General features: G+C 38.5%; 3 protein-coding genes across 8 annotated transcripts; 2 read left to right on the top strand and 1 right to left on the bottom strand.

Moving 5' to 3' along the window:
* Positions 1-186: 186 nt before the first annotated feature.
* Positions 187-13,310, top strand: Sec31 (secretory 31). 6 transcript variants are annotated; one of them, XM_067770652.1, is made up of 12 exons: positions 187-278; positions 772-1,004; positions 3,257-4,226; positions 4,289-4,532; positions 4,609-4,718; positions 5,203-5,259; positions 5,859-5,976; positions 6,036-7,549; positions 9,330-9,440; positions 9,516-9,854; positions 12,507-12,578; positions 12,647-13,310. In XM_067770652.1, exons 2-12 carry the CDS (start codon positions 808-810, stop codon positions 12,833-12,835), a joined length of 3,921 nt encoding a protein of 1,306 aa, XP_067626753.1. In that variant the 5' UTR covers positions 187-278; positions 772-807; the 3' UTR covers positions 12,836-13,310. The 6 variants fall into 6 exon arrangements, with proteins under 6 accessions (XP_067626753.1, XP_067626750.1, XP_067626754.1 ...); XM_067770649.1 differs by having other exon boundaries at positions 9,327-9,440; XM_067770650.1 differs by having other exon boundaries at positions 216-338; positions 9,327-9,440.
* ana2 (anastral spindle 2) lies at positions 12,880-19,883 on the bottom strand. Its single transcript, XM_067770657.1, has one exon. It carries the CDS (start codon positions 19,786-19,788, stop codon positions 18,337-18,339), a length of 1,452 nt encoding a protein of 483 aa, XP_067626758.1. The 5' UTR covers positions 19,789-19,883; the 3' UTR covers positions 12,880-18,336.
* On the top strand, positions 14,578-17,522 carry Opbp (Optix-binding protein). Its single transcript, XM_067770656.1, has 7 exons — positions 14,578-14,739; positions 14,875-15,461; positions 15,532-15,989; positions 16,045-16,164; positions 16,228-16,626; positions 16,686-17,316; positions 17,386-17,522. Exons 1-7 carry the CDS (start codon positions 14,733-14,735, stop codon positions 17,443-17,445), a joined length of 2,262 nt encoding a protein of 753 aa, XP_067626757.1. The 5' UTR covers positions 14,578-14,732; the 3' UTR covers positions 17,446-17,522.
* Positions 19,884-21,578: the final 1,695 nt, after the last annotated feature.

Here is a 21,578-nt window from a genome sequence, read left to right as displayed (position 1 = left end):
TTTTCCATATGTATTTATAAGTAAGGTGTACCGAGAAAGCATCTGAGAAGTATACACCAATCGGAATCGAATGAAATAACTGCATCTGCAAACAAAAATTCTATTTTGCGCCATCTATCGTTACACACGCGCAATATCCAATGGAAGTGCCAAATGTCAATTGTGCCGACTGAGAAGAACAAGAGCGTTTGAGATTTCTATTTACGATCAATTCTCGTAATCTCAACAACGAAAAATTCTTGTAATCTTAAAATCAATTGTTAAACAATTTATCAGTGGTAAAGTTATGATGTGTTAAGTTATGCACAACAGTTGTGCAATTCTTAGGATGTGAAATTGTAAATATTGCTGTGCATAGAAGTAGAAGTGAATTTAAAAAAATTTTCGTTTGTTGGGTTCCAAACTAGACTACCGAAAAAAGTGATGACGCCGACAGTTTTTACAATGATTTAGTAAAAGCAGTTGTGGCAGTCTGTTTGTCTCAAATTGATTAAATTGTTCTGAAAATATTTCAAATCTTTGAGCAATTTTATCAATAGTGTGGTTTTTTTTTATAATAAAATCGTATTATCTTACATCTTTCGCTGGAAAGGCCACGTACCTACATATCTACGAATACTTATATATGTATGTATATAGGCCAGCAGATTTTGACATTTGCAATAGAATAGAAATGTGCAAAAAAATAAACAAAAAATAAATATTTCCAGCTGAGCCTCTTCCTGTTAAAAACAAAATTGGTGTTAATCAAGAATTTTCTTAATTTTGCAGTTTTTTTGATATTTTGAGAGTTCAGTGTACAAGAAAATGAAAGTGAAAGAATTGCAGAAAACGGTGAATATTGCATGGTCACCGAAGCCACAGTATCCCATTTACTTGGCAGCCGGCAGTGCAGCACAGCAACTTGACTCGAGCGTTAACCCAAACCTAGAAATTTATTCGACTAATTTTAGCGATCCAAGTTATGATTTGGAATTAAAAGCAAGTTTGCCCAGTCAGTACAGGTAAGCATTTCAAGGTAACGTTTTACAAGACGGTGCATCACCTAATTTTTATCGGAAATTATCAAAGGTGGTATCAAAAGACGCATCTCGACCTCCGTTTTAAGAAGCCGAAAGCTAATCTAAAATTTTATTTCTGTCGAAAGTTGTTCACAAAAAACCACAAAATGACCCCGAGAGGGTCCGAAATATGGGGACCGATCCATAGTTTTTTTGCATAGACCACCTTTCTGCGTTGACGGCCTTCGGCCGTGCTTATAAAAAATTACCCTGGGTGGGTCCGACACCGGTTTGGGGATCAAATCTAAATGCGCGCAGAACACCTTTCTGCATTAGTGTGTGTGTGTGTGCAACAAATCTGACAAACAACAACAACCACATGAAAATTAGAACCGATGTTTTGCTTATATCTTTTACCAGAAATAAAAATTTTAATTTTCGCTTCTGGATTCTAAAAACGGAGGTTAAGACGCGTCTTTTGATACCACCTTTGATAATTTCCGATAAAAATTAGGTGGTGCACCGTCTTGTAAAACGATACCCATTTCAATTATCGAAGGTTAAAAATTATGTTTGCTTAATTGGAGATTATTTTATCATCTTTGAAAATACCATATCCATTCGAATGATCGATTGAAATAGAGTGGAGAATATGCAACTGCTGCAAGAGACAGTCAGCCCAATCACGCAATCCATCGTAGACTATTTTTTCGAACGTGTTTCCGAAAAAAAAAACCCCCAGCGGGTTAGGGGATCAGAATATACCCGCGGTAGGTATGCCTGTCGTAAGAGGCGACTAAAATACCAGATTCAAGGGGCTGTGTAGCGCAACCTTTCAGGTTGCCAGCGCAATATATAGCTTCTCCAAACCCAATTGTCAATCTCACCTATCCGCGGCGAATCCTGTTTCACTAACAGATGAGGCTCTGGCGACCCCAAGCTCCTCATGGAACTTGGGGGTAGGGAGGGAGGGAATGGCCTGGAGGTTTAATGTGGCCACATAAATCGTTCCTGAGATGGTCGGGCTAGCACCTTAATGGTGCTATGGTACCGGAGCGTACCGGATATGTATCCGGCAAAGGACCATCACATCGATAACACTCCCCAAAGCCTTCGGGGAGCAACCTTATCGCTACAACAACAACAACCGTGTTTCCGAACGTTTCCGAAAGTAATAAGTAAATTCGAAATTCGTACAGTGGCATCACTAAATTCACTCGGAACGTAAACTTTTGACGTTTATTTGAAATTTATTTAAAACAAACAGGCCAATCACGCAATCCATCGTAGCAATGTTACGAATTCGATTGTTACGAATCCCGAAAAAACAGTCTACGATGGATTGCGTGATTGGGCTGAGTGGCATCAGCGGATTAAAGGGTTAAGAATAGTTTTGCGACAAGACAAGCATACATACATGAAGCCAAGTGAGAGGCGACTTAAATCCACAGAACCAAAAGCTCAATAGTCAGGCTAGTGCCAGAGTGTACCAGATTCATAACTAACAAAGAACTACCAACATCCGTAATACTCCCATAAACTTTCCAGAGTTGTTGTTGTTGTAGCAGTGAACTTTCTATAGTTGTTGTTGTTGTTGTGGCGATAAGGTTACTCCCCGAAGGCTTTGGGGAGTGTTATCGATGTGATGGTCGTTTGCCGGATACAGATCCGGTACGCTCCGGTAACAGCACCATTAAGGTGCTGGCCCGACCGACTCGGGAACGATTTATATGGCCACATTAAACCTTCAGGCCATCCCTCCCTCCCCACCCGCAAGTTCCAGGAGCTTGTGGTCGCCAGAGACTCGTCTGTTAGTTAAACGGGATTTGCCGCTCGAAGGTGACGTTGACAATTGGGTTACAGAAGCTATATATTGCGCTACACAACCCGTTGAATCCCAACTTTCGAGAGTTATTCTTACCGTTAAAACAACCAACAACTCTGAAAGTACGTATTTCCCTTTTCCCCCTATGCGAGGTGAGACTATATGTCATAATTTTATTGCTAATATATAAAGTAATCCTCTGGTATACACGAAGAATCTGGTGCGCGTGTTCCAATTAGTCTGGGTGAATTATCAATTACTGTAAAAATTTCTGAATACCTATTTCAGAAGTCCAGTAGCCTCAAACGAGCGACGAATATTAAGAAACTTATGAAAAATAATTGTGTTTTTATTCACTAAGCTAACTTTTACTAATCCCCTCATACATAAATAAAAATTGCTTATTTTTTAAGCTGTTTCATTTTTGCAGATTCCAGAAAGTTATCTGGTCTCCTACTGGCTATGATGGTGCACACACTAACGGTCTCATTGTTGGCGGTTGTGAAGGAGGTCATGTTATGATTTATTCAGCTGCTAAAATGCTTGCCAACGAAGAAGGTCTCATAGCGCGTCAAGATAAGCATACCGGTCCTGTCAGCGGTCTTGATGTTAATCCTTTTCAAACAAACTTGCTAGCTTCATGTGCGTCTGAATCTGAAATATTTATATGGGATCTCAACAATACCACAACACACATGAATCCGGGCACTAAAACACAACCACTCGAGGATGTTCAAAATGTTGCCTGGAATCGTCAGGTACAACACATATTGGCATCGGTCTTTAGCTCACGTTGTGTTATTTGGGATTTACGTAAAAGCGAACAAATTATTAAACTCTCCGATACACAATCTCGCGTACGTTGGCATGCCATACAGTGGCATCCGGATGTTGCCACACAAGTTTGGCTAGCTTCAGAAGATGATCAAGCGCCTGTGGTACAATTATGGGATTTACGTTATGCCACTGCGCCAGCAAAAACGATGCAAATACATCAACGTGGTGTTTTGGGTATGTCATGGTGCCCGCGTGATGTTGATTTAATGGTATCTTGTGGTAAAGACAATCACATTTATTGTTGGAATCCAAATACCGAACTACCTGAGGGCGAAATACTTTCTGAAGTAGCAACAACGGGTACATGGTATTCTAATGTGCAATGGTGTCCACGCAATCCTGCCCTGGTCGCAAGCTCTAGCCTTGATGGTAATGTTTCTATTTACTCTCTATTTGGTGGCACCCAACAACAAGTACAAACATCGAACAAGATAGCCGATTCATTTCCTGGTATGGATCAAATAGCTCAAGCGCCCATACCACAACAATCAACACAAATAGTATATCACGATTTAAAACGTGCACCCAAATGGATTAAAAGGCCATGTGGCGTATTTTTCGGGGTATGCTAATATTGTAAAATATAGAATGAACATGTAAGTTTTAATATTTGTTTCACTGACAGTTTGGTGGTAAATTGGTATACTTTAATGGCAAATCGAAGCAGGTGCAGGTGTCGCAAGTGGTGACCGAACCAGATTTGGTACAACGAGCTAACGCATTGGAACGCTCGCTCGCTGATGCAAATTATGTTGATTACTGTCGCGAACGAGCCGATCAAACGCATGATCAGAATGGACGCTATTTATGGTATTTTATAAAAGCAAATTTCGAACTGAATCCAAAGGAGGAAATGTTGAATTTACTCGGTAAATGATAGTCTTGTCTTATGTAAACATGTATGTATGTTAGTGACGTATTAAAAGTTTTAATTTTGTTATTTAGGTTACAATAAGGAAGATATCGATAATAAATTTGCAAAGTTTATTAAAGATGATAAAAAGCCAAAAAGCGAGGTCGATCAAATGACAAATCGTTTGGCTAATCTAACGCATGTAAGTGAAACTAATTAAGACGAAATTCGTTGAAATGAAGTTTTAGGATTTGTGGAAATACACATATTGGCCTATAACTTAAACGATATGCTTACATACATATATATGCACACATTTTAAACGTCGAATTCGTATTATAATTACTTGTATTTTTATACAACCCTCTAACTTTATTACAAATACTTCTACAGAAGTTCGCTACAGAATGCCACTTCCAATATAGTTTCTTATCTATCAACACTAGTTTACTGTGTGCTCAATTCTTCTTATCTTCATTTGGTCCAGTGTACTGACATATTTTGTTCAAGTAGCAAATTTTATGTTAAAATTATTATCTGTTCAAAAATTAATCTCAAGTTTTTTTTCAAAACTTATTTAAATTTTATATATTATTTTTCATACAAAAATTAATATTCAATGTTTTTATTTTATAAAATGCTTCAATCTTTCACCGTGCTCATTCAAATTGTTCATATTTGCTTAGAGCGATTCATCGGAAGTTGAGTGTGATCAAAATACTGATGGCAGTACTGACATCTTGGTAAGCACTTCGATGTAGACGAATGTGTATTTAGAATAGTAGACATGTACATATGCATATGTGGCCACATCCAACAACAGCGTATGTCCTATAGTTTAACATTGCTTATGACCACAGATCCATTTACATATTCTTAACATGTGTATACGTATGAATCCTTCAAACAAAATTATATCTTCGGTTACCGATGACAGACCTGCCAGTAAGCGTTAAATGGAGATGGTGCAAATGGTAAAATTTAAAAAAAAAAATTTCGAGTATAATTATTTCAATTTTAAAAACATGCATCTTCTAAACTCTTAATTTGCACAATACCTCAACTATTACTTATTAGAAATCCAATAAATTCCTTAAAACATTTAATTCAGGGACCTTGCTTGAAATTAATTTTGAAACCAATAAAATAGACGATTCGAACATCAGACCAAAAATTTAAAAATAAATAATTTTTGTAGTGTACTAAGTTCTGAATACAACATCAATGGCATTCAAACACCACCGAATTATTTTAACTACGAACGTTGTAGCTAATTCTTTGTTATATTTATATTTTAATTACTTGTCCTTGGAATCGTAATTAATGTACTAAAAAATTTCAGCAACCGATTGATAATAGCACAATATTCGATGGTATTGCGGCAAATCACAAACAGCAGCAGCTCGATAATGAAAATTCCGCACAATCAACAAAACCATTTGATATTCCTAAAGGAGAACGTCAGTAGAAATAATTTCTGTATATTGTATTTAAAATTGGTTTAATTATATCTTTGCAGATCCCGACAGTCTCATCACTGAGGCCATTCTCACTGGAAATTTTGAAGCTGCCGTCGAACTCTGCTTCGAATCCCAACGCATTCCAGAGGCTTTAATTATCGCCTCCACAGCTGGCATTGATTTTCTTACCAAAATACATACCCGTTACTTACAAAAACAGCAAAATGAGTTATGCAATGTTATAAGCGCCTTGATTACACGTGATTGGTTAGATATTGTCAATCGTTGTACTATAGAATCATGGAAAGAAGCTTTAGTAGCCGCACTCAATCATAATGATCGTAAAGTGGTTGATATTTGTGAACGTTTAGGTGATCGGCTATTGCGAGAGCGCTCGCAAAGCATTGAATATACCCGTAATGCCATGTTATGTTATGTGTGTGCGGGTAGTATTGACAAATTGGTCACCGCTTGGCATCAACTAAAGGCGTTGGAGCATCAAAATAACAATTATAAGCTCAATACTGTTGAGTTGCAAGAATTGGCGGAAATTGTGATGTTAATGAGTAAATCGCTACAACAGCAAGGCATTGCGTTGGAATTAAATGGGAGCTTTGCTGATTTTATAAAAGAGTATGGTGGTATATTAGTGTCACAAGGTGCGCTCACAGCCGCCTTAGCTTATTTATTTGCATTGGGTTCGGGTACTAATGAAGAAAATATGGAATTGGTGGAATTACGCGAACGCATATATAATGCGGTAAATTATAGAAAAGGATCAACGGTTACTAATGGCCGTCTGCCGTATCATTCAAGGCAGCAGCAACAAACACAAAGCATTTTTAGCCGTCAACCACAGCAGCCGTTATCAGCGCGTAGCTCTTTTTCACACGCTTTACCACAAACACAACACGGCGGTTATGGGACTATTAATAGCGCCAGCCAGTTTGGTAATACACCAACTGGTAACTGGAATGCTACAAGTATGCCAGCAGCACCTGGCGGTACCGCACCTTTAACACAACAGCCAACAGTTCCAACATTTTTTAATCCATCTGCAACACCGGTGCAGGCACCAGTTACAGCAGGAAAACCACCACTTTCAGGCATTGCTATGCCCGGACATATCTCAAATGAAACATTTTCCACACAGCCACCACGACCGGCTAGTAATGCCAGTTCGCAGTGTGGTGGTGGTGGTTTGCATTCACGTTCCAAGTATTTGCTTGACCCATCTGTTGCTTCTGCTGGGCCCATGGGTAGTTATGGTGCAGGTGGCGGTTATCAAACAATGGCGCCAGCGCCAATGGCCGCTCCAACCACAGTGCCCACTTTTAATGCAACTCCATTTAATGCACCGTTTGTGCCAGCAGCAACGCAGTCAAATCCCATGCAACCTGCTGTGCCCATTGGTTTAGCTGGCAGCAATAACTACACTGGTGGTATGCCGGCAGATTCTGGTAATCAACAACAAGCGTTGTCTCCACCGCCGCCACCAGGGCAGAACTTGCAGCGCAACCCAACACCGCCTCCAGGCTGGAATGATCCACCAGCATTGAAGTCATCGCGTGCCGTAAGTTGAGAAATATGTAGTTTGTAATACATATAAAAATATGACTGAAAATTTTGCAGTTAATAAATAAATAAATGTACGCGATAACCTCCGAAGAGATTTTAGGCTAAGCTTATCTTCCAATTTGCGTCGTGCTCCTTTTAATTTTTCCTACAAATTGGCGGGACGGGACCTACATGGGTTATGTCGACTCCGAATGGCATAAGCAAGTCAGAGAAATTTTCACTGATATGCTTTTCATGGCAGAAATAAACTCTTAGTGCTTGCCAAATCACTGCCGAGAGGCGACCCCGCTTGGAAAGACTTTCTTCTAATGGAATAAACTTGTTTCTAAAGTTTTGATGTTGCTTTGCGCGGGGCGCGAACCCTCAATCTGCGGTGTGGTAGGCGAAGTACGCTACCACCACACCACGGCGGCCGCCGGGCAATCTAATATCTATCTGAAATTTTTTTTAGAATATTATTTTAATATTCGATAAACCATGAAATATACTGTAAGCGGATTTTGTAATTTAAAAGCCATTGAATATCAAAGCGGGGATAACTAACAGCTGAAACCAGCATATCAGTCTCATCTCATGTCTCCAAATTTGATAGATGATTTCGGTTTTCTAAATCTAAACGAAGGTCGCAAAAAACCACCAAATGAACATAGCTCACATATAGAGATAATTAACTCATATGTACATTGAGCAAATAATATAACACTGTATTTCGGCAACTTATTTTTTATAATTGTGATCTGTCCAGGACCTGCTCACTAATTAGAGACCTATTTTTTGAGATGTGTGATGTAATAATAAAGCAAATGGTCTCAAAGTTCATTCTCACCTCAAAGTGCCGCTAATAGTGATTAGAGACAGCTTACTTACTCAGATGTAAATTAACAGGTATTCTTGGTATCTGGGGTATAATACAATTTGGCCAAACTCTTGTGCTGGGGAAAATAAATACAAATACAATAACCGTATATACTAGTTTTTGTATGTCAAGACGTAGGGCTAAGTTTATGAGCGCACCATGGCCAGAGCATTCCCACATTAAATGACACAAACCAAGTGAACTGCTAAAGTTCATCAAGGAAGTCGGCTTGGTTGAGGTGCTGTGAAGAAGATGAGGGCACAAAAGACCAATGGTCGTAGTGCAATTCTCAATTAAATTATCTATCTATCGGTAATATCAAAGTCAGATCATAAAACTTTCCGAACTTTACCCGTTTCTTTATCAAAATTTTATTCATTTTCGCGAATACTCGAATATCCGAGTTATAGATGCATACACTTATAATCTTACAGCAGCCTTGCTTATAATAAGAATGTAAAACGTAGGCACTCTGTTAAAACTTAATGAACATTTTACTCATAACAATTCTTTCACTTAGACATATCTCCATAATCGAAGCAATGAAATGTCTGCACGTCACGCTGGCACTCGACGCGGGCAGAAAATTATTAATCACCAAAGGGATGATCCAAGTTTGCTCTTGAGGGCACCGCCACAATTCAGCTTTGAGTTTTTTAACTCAAAAATAGGTTATACAAGTGAATTCTCTGCACAAAATTGCTGGCAGGTATCGGATGCATGCATATATGTTCCCCGTTTTTTCACTTGCAATGAGTTAGCGTTTTGCCTGCTGACATAAATTAAGCGTTTAATTTTCCCTATAACTAGGAACTAAGAGTTTTTATCTTGATTTTTAATATACGTACACCAGCATGCCACGTATGCATTTCATCTGCCAAATTAAAAAATAAAAAACGTTCACCTTCTTACCAAGCAGCCCAAAAAGCCGGATCCTGCACCCGCTTCCGCACCCATAACTCATCCCCTCTTTGGCGTTGATCCAAATCAAAATCAAAATGGTTATACTGATCAATATGGACAATATCAGGTAAAATGCAACTAACGCCAAGTATATAAGAGAATTTGTAGGTAACTTTTCGGTGTTATTTTATTGCTTTTTCAGCCACCACCGCCTACCGCCAACAGTAATATGTCAATCCAAACGCAAACTACAGCACCGGGCAATTACTATAATCCAACATTGCAGCAAAATAACAACGTAACAACACAGCAATTTCCACAACAAATGAACTTCCAAACTTCAGCTATATCACAGCAGTCGCAGCAACAACAGTCATGGAATACGCAACCACCAAATGTTGGTTACACAGAACAGCCTGCACCAGTGCAAAGACAACAAGAGCCACCTAAAGAGAAGCCACCACTACCAGAGGAGTACATTTATCTACAAACTGTGTTGGAGGAGTTAAAGAGTCAATGTTTGACTGTTACCGCTGATCCGGTATGTATAGCCAATTATTCTGAATTGTTGTTGTTGTTGTTGTAGCAGCGCTTCGCCCCATCCAATAGGTGCGACCGATCATTGCGATGCGAAATTGGCATCAATATCTTCTAACGGGAGTCCAAGGAAACTTGCAGTTTCCACATTACAATTAAAGAGATGGTTGGTGTCATGTGTGGACACATTGCAAGCGGGGCATACATTTTGTATGTCGGGGTTGATTCTGGATAGGTAAGAGTTAAACCTGTTACAGTATCCAGATCGAAGTTGAGCTAGAGTGACTCGAGTTTCCCTGGGGAGTATGCGTTCCTCTTCCACAAGTTGTGGGTACTGTTCTTTGAGTACTGAATTCCCCGGCTAATTCCTGGCATAATGGTCCGACGTCTGTTTGTGGAGTTCGCCGAGGACCTGCTTGTGTTTTTTGGCTTCATACGGTCGAGGTCTCAAGTGCCATATTTCCTCATAATGCTTACGGAGATTACTCCTTCATAAGCCCCCCCCCCCCAGCGGGTTAGGGGGTCAGAATATACCCGCGGAAGGTATGCCTGTCGTAAGAGGCGACTAAAATACCAGATTCAAGGGGCTGTGTAGCGCAACCCTTCAGGTTGTCAGCGCAATATATAGCTTCTCCAAACCCAATTGTCAACCTCACCTATCCGCGGCTAGTCCTGTTTCACTAACAGACGAGACTCTGTCGACCCCAAGCTCCTCATGGAACTCGGTGGTGGGGAGGGAGGGATGGCCTGAAGGTTTAATATGGCCACATAAATCGTTCCCGAGCTGGTCGGGCTAGCACCTTAATGGTGCTGTGTTACCGGAGCGTACCGGATCTGTATCCGGCAAAGGACTATCACATCGATAACACTCCCCAAAGCCTTCGGGGAGCAACCTTATCGCTACAACAACAACAACACTCCTTAAGCCCATGGGCGGTGTTGGCTCATCAATCAGATGTCTGTTGGAATGCCCAAGTTTCTGGGTATTCAACAGGAACTGTTTGGTTAGCATCTCATTTCTCTCCCTGATGGGGAGTATTCTCGCCTCATTGTGTAGGTGGTGTTCTGGGGACATAAGAAGACAGCCCGTGGCGACTCTGAGAGCAGTATTTTGGCAGGCCTGTAGATTCTTTCAGTGAGTACTTTTTAGGCTAGGCGACCATATAGGGGACGCGTAGCATGCAATCGGCTGGCTAATTGCTTTGTAAGTGGTAATGAGCGTTTCTTTGTCTTTTCCCCAAGTACGGCCAGCGCAAGAGATTTGAGGATTTTATTACGACATTCTGAATTGTATGATTTGGGAGCAAGGTTCTAGAAAAATACACAAAACATTTCTTAGGCACTAGGATTCTAGCATTGGGAAATGGAATCTACAACAATTGTAGTTCAAAGTTTCATGTAAACCACCTGAGCTATTTGTAAGTAGTTCCATTAGGAGTGTTTCATGTATGGATAGGTGAAAAGGTAAATGATTTAAGGTCAAGCGCCAGGAATGGTTACTTCTGCCATTGAATAGCAATCATGAACGAATAGATAACCTATGTAGATGGAATAAAATAACAGGGCTATGAAATTTCTAACTATTCCTCAAGAAGAAAGCAGACTAACCCGAGGGGGCACGGTCCAATTTCGAACTGTATACTAAAAAACTCTTTCTAGTCCAAACCAAACCCTCACATACACAATCCATGAAGTGTCACCGCATGACACAGACAATATATTCAAAGGTGATGAGAAACCAACCAATGAGAAACTTCTAAAACTCCCAATCTATTTAAGCTACTATTTCCCGTTGTTGTTAAAACATGCAAACACTCCCCGAAGGTTTATAGAAGTTTTACGGAGTAGCTCTTCGTAGGTTTTGCGTACGGTATGCTGCGGAACTAAGACCTTCCGGCGCTAATTGGACTGTCGCAGACACGATTTTTTGCGGAAATAACTGAAGTGCCTGTATTCGTCGACTTGCCGACACTTATTGTTGATAAAAGGAACACTGCAAAAGCAGCTGAGCAAAACCCCACTCGGAAGTGCAATACCTTCACGGATTAGCTTTTATTAAACAGAATCTAGATCTTTGTTGTTTTTGTAGCGATAAGGACACTCCCCGAAGGCCTTGTGTAGTGCTATTGATGTTGATGGTCCTTCGCAACATGCAGATCCGGTGCGTTCCGGTACCAAGCCCGACCAACTCGGGAACGATTTGTTATGACCACACGCGACCTTCTCGGCCATACCGCCCTCCCACCCAGATCCATGAGGAGTTCGGGGTCACCGGATCCTCGGTTGTTAATGAAACAGGATTCGCCACGGATAGGTGAGGTTGATAATTTGGTTGGAGAAGCTATATATTGTGCTGGCAACCCCTTGAGAGGGTTGCGCTACACCCCTTGAATCCATTTGATATTTTAGTCGCCTCTTACGACAGGCATACCTACCGCGGGTATATTCTAACCGCCTAACACGCTGGGGTTAGCAGATCTTTAACTAGGAAGAGTACTAACACAGCATCAGGTCCTGACCTTTTTCTGTAGTTATGTATCTAAGCGGTTATTAGTCTTCCTTGGTTTGTAAGGCAATTACCAAACAGTTAAAATAAACCTTGCTAAAAACTTGATTTTCCGAGTTTATATTATTATTTTTACTACAAAAACTCTAGCGCACTAAACGGAAATTTATAGATGTCGCTAAACGTTTGGAGAATCTGTATGACTGTTTACGTGACGGAAGAGTAAGTTCGCCACTTCGGTATTTGCGGATTTTATATTACAACTTTTTATTATTCTATATAATTTATAGCTTAACCCGGCCACAATTGCGGTGCTCAATCAAATCGTACAATTCGTGCAGGTGGGCGATTATGCCAATGCCTTACAAACGCAAACACAAATCGCATTTGGTTCAGATTTCTCGCAGTGCGCTGGATTCATGCCCGGCCTAAAGGTGCTCGTGCAATCGGCGGCGGATTTGCAAGTTTATCTGCGATAAATTACTTACATAGCAAACATAATAAATGTCGATCAGTGAGAAGCTAATTAATAGAAATATAAATACCATTTTTTTATCATAAAATTTGTGTTCTACGGATCCTCTCCACTTGTGTATGCTTTTTATAATTATGTGTAATTCAGCGAGAAAGAGTGAAATGTCGCACTCAAAGAGGGAAGAATTTATAACTATCGAAAATAAATTTTTGTTAACATATTTAATATTTGTTTGCTTTTTTCATTATCTTAATTTAACTTTAACATTCATGTTTACTATTAACTTTGTTTTATATTTTTGTTCTTCAAAGTGTACTTTAATCAAAATATTTGTATTTTTTCTGTGTATCATGAATTAAGAAAAATATATATCGATATGCATGTTCAAAATATTAATAATTATTGAATTGCATATATACAAATGTTACGATAAATAGCGACAAAAACGAATAAACGCATGTATTTGCTAAGAAAATGGATTTATTTGTTTATATATATATATATGTAGATATGGTTAAAGGCCAAATTAAACTTCCTTAACCCTAACACTATAGTCGTAACCATATCCATAACCATCTCCAATGTGAACGATTAATGGTGCTTTAAACTAAAAATCGTAAAAATTTCATAAAAATTAAGAAAACGCAAAAAATTACAAACATATTCCACAAAAAATAAGTCTCTTAGTCAAAACAAAGAAAAAAATCTACAAAAAGATATTAAGTTCACCAACTCAAATATTTTCAGGTTATGGATATGGCGAAAAACCAAAAACCAATTGGTTGGCTATGGTATGGTTATGGCTTTAGCGTTATGGTATGGCACCATTAATCGATTACATTGATTTCTATAAGGTAGGTTCGATCAGCTGTTTTACCTGGTTATGGTTTTACGGTTATAAGTCACCATTAATTACTCCTTAAAGAAGTTTAATTGGCCTTTTATCCGTCAACTGCCTGACAGGATGTTCAATGTTTGATATACCTACAAACACAAAAAGTTCCATGTACTTTGTTTTTGTAAATTCGATGGACATATGTCAAAATCGTACTGCGCCGGAAGCAACCGGAAGTTGATGTATCAAATTAATAAAAAAGTGCATAATCAGCTGTCCCATGTTGCCACCTTGTATCGTTCCGCCATGGGTGCACTAATGAACATTTGGTAAGTCTAGTTGAGGCGTCGACTGGTAAAACGCTACCAAAAATTTCGAGTGAGCTGTCAAAAGACGCGTATTGACCCCGACAACAACAATCTCTGTCGGGAGATATTTGCAGTTGAAGTTGGCGATTTTCATGTGGTTGTTGTAATGGTGTACCCACAAAAAAATTTTGAACATAAGTGTTTGCGCGGATATAGTTTTGGTCTCCAAACCGGTGTTGTTCTGCGCAAAAATACGGTTTCGGTGGGACCGCGAGTTTTTCTTTAACATCTTTTGAACGAGTTAACATTTTTATTTTCCGCCTTCGGATTATTAATACTGATGTCAAGACGCGTCGTTTGACACCTCTCTCGATATTTTTGGACGCGTATTAGTAGTCGACCCCTCAACTAGACTATTACCGAACATTTCAGTCGAAAAAAGTTGAGAGGGTTATTTAAAAAAAATTTATATTTTTAGAGCTGACAGACGAGATACAACTCAGGTGTAGTTGTGCACTTCTACAGCTGGGTATATGAAACAAATTTTAGTGCAATCCTGCTTTTGATCAGTCTGGCATCAACATTTTTAATCCAGTTTATCAGCTGTTTGTCACATTATTTCCACGTGAAGTCGGACGCAATTTTTTTTACAGATAAATCCAAATTAAAATATTGCTGTTTTGAACTTATTGGGAGAATATTTGAATATCGGGTTGTTGATTAAAGCTTATATTGAATTAAGGAATCTACTTTTCAAAATGGCAGGTATGAACAGATATACAATACGCGGAAAAGCCGTCATATAAATACCGCAAATCATTGTTCATAACCATAGAAAGTATTCAAGTATTAGTACTGCTAAAAGTACTTTTTAACGTTTTATTATTTTTCTTATTGTAGCCAACGGTTATATAAAAAGTGAAAGTGTTGCACGGCATGATGTTTATGATAACTTCGTGGGTAATAGCGTGGAGCCACACGCTGAATATTTTACATATGAAGATGAAGATACTGAAGCTTTGATTGAATATGTCGAGGATGATGAAGTTGCTAATAACAATGAGGTGGTACAACCAATTAAGACGCATACACTCTCAGTAAAAGAACGAAACACTACTGAAGGCATTCAAGAAGTTTATCGCTGTTTAGAATGTGCCATAGATTTTGCTACAGTTGAAGATTTCACAAAAGTGCATAGGGTAATACAAAAAAAGGAAAAGCTTACTCTCCAAGCATATTCAGAAGACAATGGGATCGATGCAGAGGTCGAATGTGAGCAGTTTAATAATCAGCCAAAAATGTTAAAGCAGGAAACAGGAAGATGTATGGAAATAAAAGATGATATTACTAAAGATGAAAATGTTGGAAATATCGATGAGGAGAATGGTCAAGAATATAGTGAGATGGAAGAGTATATTGCTGAATGTGAAAATATTACAAGCGAAATCAAGCAATTTACTACTGAATCAAACGATCTTGCTAAGGAGGTAGGAGAAATAAGAAAAGGAATTTAAAGAAAATTTAATATTATGCATTTTTGGTAAACACTTTTCACAGGCAATGGTTACGAACTCAGGGACTTTTAGTAATGGTGATGAGGACGATGATGGCGAGAAGTATTTTTGTTGTGATTGCCAATTGATATTCGGTGATCTGAGAAGTGCAGAACAGCATATTTGTAGCGCAATCAACACTGGCGTTATTAAGAATGAAAGTGCCTCAGAGGAACATTTTGCAGATCCACCAGGAGAAGAGTTTATTAAGCTAGAAAACCTTGAAGAAAAACAGATAGGAGAAAGACTAAACATGAAAGCTGATCCAACTGATTTGCAATATCGTTGCCTACAATGCAGTAAAAGATTTAATACTTTGCCAGATTTGCAAATACATTGTCGCAGTCACAAAACACAACAACAAAAGAAATTGGCGAAAAGTAATGCACGGATCGTAGTAGAAACTGAAAGTACTACCTGTCCAGTTTGCAATACCACATTTAGTTCATATAAAAATCTTAAGTAAGTTAAATTTATGGAAAATTTCTTTTTTTTTTAACTACTTTTCTACTTTTAGACTGCACATGAAAATTCATAAAGAGCAACAATTACGCCCAATAGAGCAAGCGCTGCCCGCTGGCGCCAAACAACAATACACCGATATGAATAAGTTCTTTTGTGAGATTTGTAACAAAAGGTTGTTAATTTTAAGTTTTTATATAATGAGCAAATGAGCACTATGTAATATGTTTTTGTACAGCTTTGAGCAACATTTACTAGGTATCCACAAGAATATGCATCAACAGACAAAAGAGTATAATTGTGATATATGCAATCGACAACTTGTGAATAAAATTAGCTACGAAATGCATATGCAAATGCATGCTGATAAAAGGGTAAACTCACGTCAAGCTCAAAGGAAGTTCGTAGCGAATAACGATGACAACTCACAAGGACATAAACGCTTTCCGTGCCAGTATTGTGGACGAAGTTTTCAAAGACCATATGAAAAAGTACGACATGAGCGTATTCATACTGGTGAGAAACCACACGCTTGTGAAGTATGTGGCAAAAAATTTCGAGTGCCATATTCGTTAACATTGCATTTGCGCATGCATACCGATATACGTCCCTACGTGTGTACGACTTGTAATAAACGGTACGATGTAATGCATTAAATTTTGTATGACATAATTATTTTTTCTTTTACTTTTCAAGGTTCAAATCAAAAACTGTATACGTGCATCATTTACGTACTCACGAACCAGAACGTTCTTACAAATGTGAAGTTTGTGCAAAAGGTTTTCGCACTTCGGTACAACTCGCAGCTCATCGAAATATTCATTTGAAACCATATAGTTGTCCCGTATGCAGTCGGCCGTTTGCTTCATTGTACTATGTGAAAGTGCATATGAAAATGCACAATAAACAAAATCGCACAGGTGACGCAACTAAATACAGTTGTTATATTTGTGGCGCTGTGTATGCGCGCCTCCCTGCATTACGTATACATTTGAAGGACTTGCATTTAGTAGATATGGATACAAGGAAGCAATTGCAGTTACCCGGCGATGAAATTATAAAAGACAAAAACTCGAATTCGTTATCTGGAGATTTGGAAGAAGTCTATGATGAGGAAGAGAAACATGAACAGAATATAGAGAATGATGAAGAAGAGGAGCATGAAGTAGATCACGAGGCAGCTGTACTTATAGCTGCCGCAACCGAAGCTGATTGCGCAGCTTACATAGAAGCTGCAACAACACGATCTTCAAATACCACAACGCCAAATATAAGCAGTATGGGACTACATTCAATGCAATATGAAGTTACCTTAGAACATGATGAGGTGAGCTTGTAAATTGTAACAATGTAATTAAAACTTAATTTTATCTACGAATGTCATATTTAATTTTAGCTGATTGTGGACAATTACCAAACTGAGGAAGTTGTGACAGATGATTGGCTAGCTAAATAATATATCAAAATTAATTATTTTACAATTGAAAAATTAGTTAATTAAATAAATTTATAAAGTATTTCCACTCAAACTACCTAAAACTATTCCAAAATTGATTCTTTTCAAAATCGAAATAACTTTATGACGCCGCATACGATGGTACTAACAGAATTCGCTTATTTGTTGTCTCTAATAACTTTAAAAAATTGGTCGCTTGTTATAGTTTTTGGACTGCAAACATTTTAGAATGACGTGAAGATAAAAAGTGAAAAAGCGGAACAGATGTAGAAGACGAAATTTTACCACCAGCATAAACAGAAAATCACTATTTCATAGATGTAAGCGGTTTCATAAAATGAAATGTTTGCATCGTCCACAGAATATTTCCGAATGGATGGGATATATTGAGATCAATAATGGTATTGGGCCAGTTACTTCACCTGATAAAAATACTTAAATACCCTCCACAGGGGTAAGGCGGAAAAAAGAGTCAAAAGGTAAGTAAGAAATTGTATACCGAAGTCTGTTTACAAAGTTTTGGAACAACCTTGTCAACTGGATCCAGCGAATTTTGAATTTTGGTAAATTTAAAAATTTCAAGAGATATGAAGCAAAGCAGATCCCATTGATATAGAAGGCAATAATGTTTATAGCTGAGCGTGAGATCACCTTATCTAGGAAGCCTTTTCAAAAACAGCATATCTGAACAAACGAACGAAGAACGGCCCATTTCAGTGTTTGAAGAATTAACTATCTCAAAATTAATTTGTTCTCAAAAACTAAATCGAAAATGCTAAATCTCAACATAAGTTTTACTGAAATAGGGCGTTATTCAGAACTTTTTTGATATGTGTACGTTTTTCCTTTCGGTCAAGTAAGCAAACTTTTGTTAGTCTCTTCGTTTGTATATTAAATAAGTTTTGGTTGCCGCCTAATATTTTCCAAATCGACCATATGCGGCTTCTGTGGTGGAGTTGCTTTATGTTGATATGGTGATTTATCTAGTTGATGGGGTTGTTGGGTTGCGATTTGTGCCAGGGGTGAGTTAGATGGCGTTAACTCTTCCTTTGCTTTATCATGTTCTTCTGGTAACAGACGATATTTCTTCAGATATTTATAGGACGCATTTGATATATCACTCGGTCGCCTTTCAATATTTTCTATAGGTCTCAAAGGCGTAGATGGACGTTGTGTTACAGCTGGTACAATATTTAATTCGTGTAGTAGTTCGTTCAACTGCTCATTAGGTAGATATTTCATTGCCAGCTCATTCATAAGCATACTCTTTTCGGTGTTTGCTTTATTATGAACTACCATCAGATTACTTTTGGTTGGGGCATTGGTAGCTCGTGGTGCAAGCGGGTGATAAGCAGTGGATTGTGCTGCTGGTTGCTGTGGTGAATCTAAAATATAGGCATTCATCTCTTTAATCGGTTGATAACGATCATGTGCTGTAGGCATTCTATTATACCCTTCCATGCCCTCATAATCAACTTGTGGGAATTGATTTTGTTTTTCGTGATATATACAATAATCCGCAGTAGCGTACTGAGTACTTACATCATGGTACGACACAGTCCGTTGGGCTGTATTCGACTGTTGCTGAGCTAACAGCGTTTCTATCAGACGCATTTGTTCCATTCTCATCTCACCTAATAAAACTAATACACGCTGAAGTTCTTCTTTTGTTGCCATATTTGCTAAATGCGTAGAGTTTATTTTAGTTGGCGAGTCTATAAGCAATGTAGGATCTGTTTGTGTGCCTGCGCAAATAGTAAGCACATCCCTGTCTGAGGTTGGCGCTTGTGCGTATTCATGTGTTATCGTTCGACGTTGTATATTTTCTTGAGTATTTGGTTGTATATAAAGGGCTTGACCTATACTTCGACGATATTCTTGCAAATGTGTAGTTGGTTGGCAGCTCACATAAGTATTGGCATTTGAATGGACATACGATGGCTGAGGGGATACACTTGCGGTAACAGGGCGGAGGGGATATAAATTTGTTGTTGCTTGTGTATTCCCAATAGCTGTGGGTTCATTGCTAGACGTTGTACTGGGTTCAGAAGTCACACTTGCAGCACTAACTACATGACCATTAATGCTGTATACTTCCGATCCTGCTGGAGGAAATGTCACTTTCGGAAGCACTTGCTTCTTCCACGCTGCATATGTTTGTTGGTTTGGCTGATGTGCCGTGGTGGTCGGTAATGAATTTGCAGTTTCGGCTTGCTGGGCGCCAAATAATATTGAGACTTCCGGCACGGTGGGTCGCACTATAGCAGCTGTATTCAAATCCAGTGGAACGCTGGGCTTGGGCGCGCTGCGTGGTAGCATATCCTCAGTTTCTAGTTGAAACATATTACAATAACTATTTTTAAATAAGTTGATTATAATGGAACGAAGAGTTGAGTAAAAATTGAGTAATTAAAAAAAGCACTGCATAATGGTCATGGTGCTGCCACCTCGGTTGATTTATGAATGTTAGCGAGGGTTTTTAGCTTGGCAACGCTGCCTTTAATAAACCTACTTTTTTCAAAAATAGATGACGCTGCTTGGCCTCGAAATGAAATACGTCAGCGACATCTGCCTATCGCAACTCATGTGTACAATAAAATGATTAAAACAAAATTTTTAAGTTAAACGGTTTTATTGAAAGCAATACTTACATCAAGTAATAATACTAAAAGATAGAAAATAATTATGTAGGTCATAGGTACTAGTCATCACATTCCTCATCAATCTAGGGCGTTGAGCAGACATTTAAATAAAAGCGTTGGTTGCGTGAAATTTCTAAAAATGTGAGGCGTAGCATAATCTGATTAAGGTCAGTTGGTTTTATATATGACTATCAATAAAAAATTTGACGCGTCCAACGCTTTTATTTAATTGTCTGATCAACGCCCTAGATTGGATGAGGAGTGTGATGACTAGTACCTAGGACCTACCTAATTATTTTCTAGCTTTTCGTATTATTATTACTTCATGTACATAAGTATTGTTTTCAATAAAACCGTTTAACTTAATTTTTTTTTTTAATTATTTTATTTTCAAGTTTTTAGTCTTTATTTAATTGCCTATTATTTCTCATTCTATTTAGTTCATTTAGTGACTCATTATTACAAGGACTCTTTCCTGACAATTTGTTACAATCTAAGTCCTCAATACACAATCCTTCCAAAGACTTGACTCTGCGCCACGTATGCTTGTCCCTCCTCCAACTCCAAAATATTTTGATGTCACTTCTACCGGACTGTATGTAATATTTTCATTTCATTTCATTTATTAAAAATGGACAAATCGGACCACAAATACGATTTTTGTGAATATCTCGAGCCTTGCGCCACCTAGCGGCGATTTTTTTCATAGGTCGCTTTCTATTCTCGTATGTATTATGTGTTCCAAATATGAGCCAAATCGGACTACAAATACGATTTTAATGAATATCTCGACCCTTGCGCCACCTAGCGGCGATTTTTTTCATAGGGCGCTTTCTATTCTTGTATGTATTATGTGTTCCAAATATGAGCCAAATCGCACCACAAATACGATTTTTGTGAATATCTCGATCCTTGCGCCACCTAGCGGCGATTTTTTTCTTATTATTGCATTGTCATCGGGTTCTGAACTACACTCCAAGTTTCAAGCCTGTAGCTTATCTGGAAGTTACTTAAATTTCAATTACAAACGTGCCAACGTGTGTCAACTCAACCGAAATAAAACCGTTTAAAAATATCACGACCACTGCTTCTGAAGTCTCCCGATGATCCAGAGCATTCGCATGAGAGTTGAGCGTGATACGGAGCTAGAAAACTCACTGGATGATGATAATGTGTCGCTGATTTAGCGATCCTTCAAAGAGTAAAGAAAAAAACTCAAGAAATGCTGGAAAAAAAAGTTTCGTTTATCCTCGTCGTTTACACACAAAAAGTTTTGTGGCTGATTTCCGGAACCTTGGGTGGTATCCATAGTATTTTTGCGCAGAACACTCCTCTGTGTTGGCGGCCTTCGACAGCGCCTATAAAAAATTTACCCTGGCCGGTCCACCAGTGGGGTGGGATCAAAATTAAATGCGTGCAAAATCTCTTTGAACACAAAATTTTTTTCAGTGAACGACATTACAACAACCACACGCAAATCGCCAACTTCAA

This window comes from Eurosta solidaginis, chromosome 3, assembly GCF_040869045.1.
Source record: "Eurosta solidaginis isolate ZX-2024a chromosome 3, ASM4086904v1, whole genome shotgun sequence".
Classification (NCBI taxonomy): Eukaryota; Metazoa; Arthropoda; class Insecta; order Diptera; family Tephritidae; genus Eurosta; species Eurosta solidaginis.
The sequence above is the reverse complement of the archived record's forward strand: the minus strand, read 5'-3'. Positions and strand labels throughout refer to the sequence as shown.

What these genes read in the sequence shown, in the direction of transcription:
- Sec31 (XM_067770649.1), top strand. Translation starts at nt 808, where the DNA reads ATGAAAGTGAAAGAATTGCAGAAAACGGTGAATATTGCATGGTCACCG. An exon ending in GGAAATGTTGAATTTACTCG is followed by an intron (nt 4,533 to 4,608) that starts GTAAATGATAGT and finishes TTTGTTATTTAG; the next exon opens with GTTACAATAAGGAAGATATC. An exon ending in TGACTGTTACCGCTGATCCG is followed by an intron (nt 9,855 to 12,506) that starts GTATGTATAGCC and finishes CAAAAACTCTAG; the next exon opens with CGCACTAAACGGAAATTTAT.
- Opbp (XM_067770656.1), top strand. An exon ending in AGTTCATATAAAAATCTTAA is followed by an intron (nt 15,990 to 16,044) that starts GTAAGTTAAATT and finishes TTCTACTTTTAG; the next exon opens with ACTGCACATGAAAATTCATA. An exon ending in TGTACGACTTGTAATAAACG is followed by an intron (nt 16,627 to 16,685) that starts GTACGATGTAAT and finishes TTACTTTTCAAG; the next exon opens with GTTCAAATCAAAAACTGTAT.
- ana2 (XM_067770657.1), bottom strand. Translation starts at nt 19,788, where the DNA reads ATGTTTCAACTAGAAACTGAGGATATGCTACCACGCAGCGCGCCCAAG.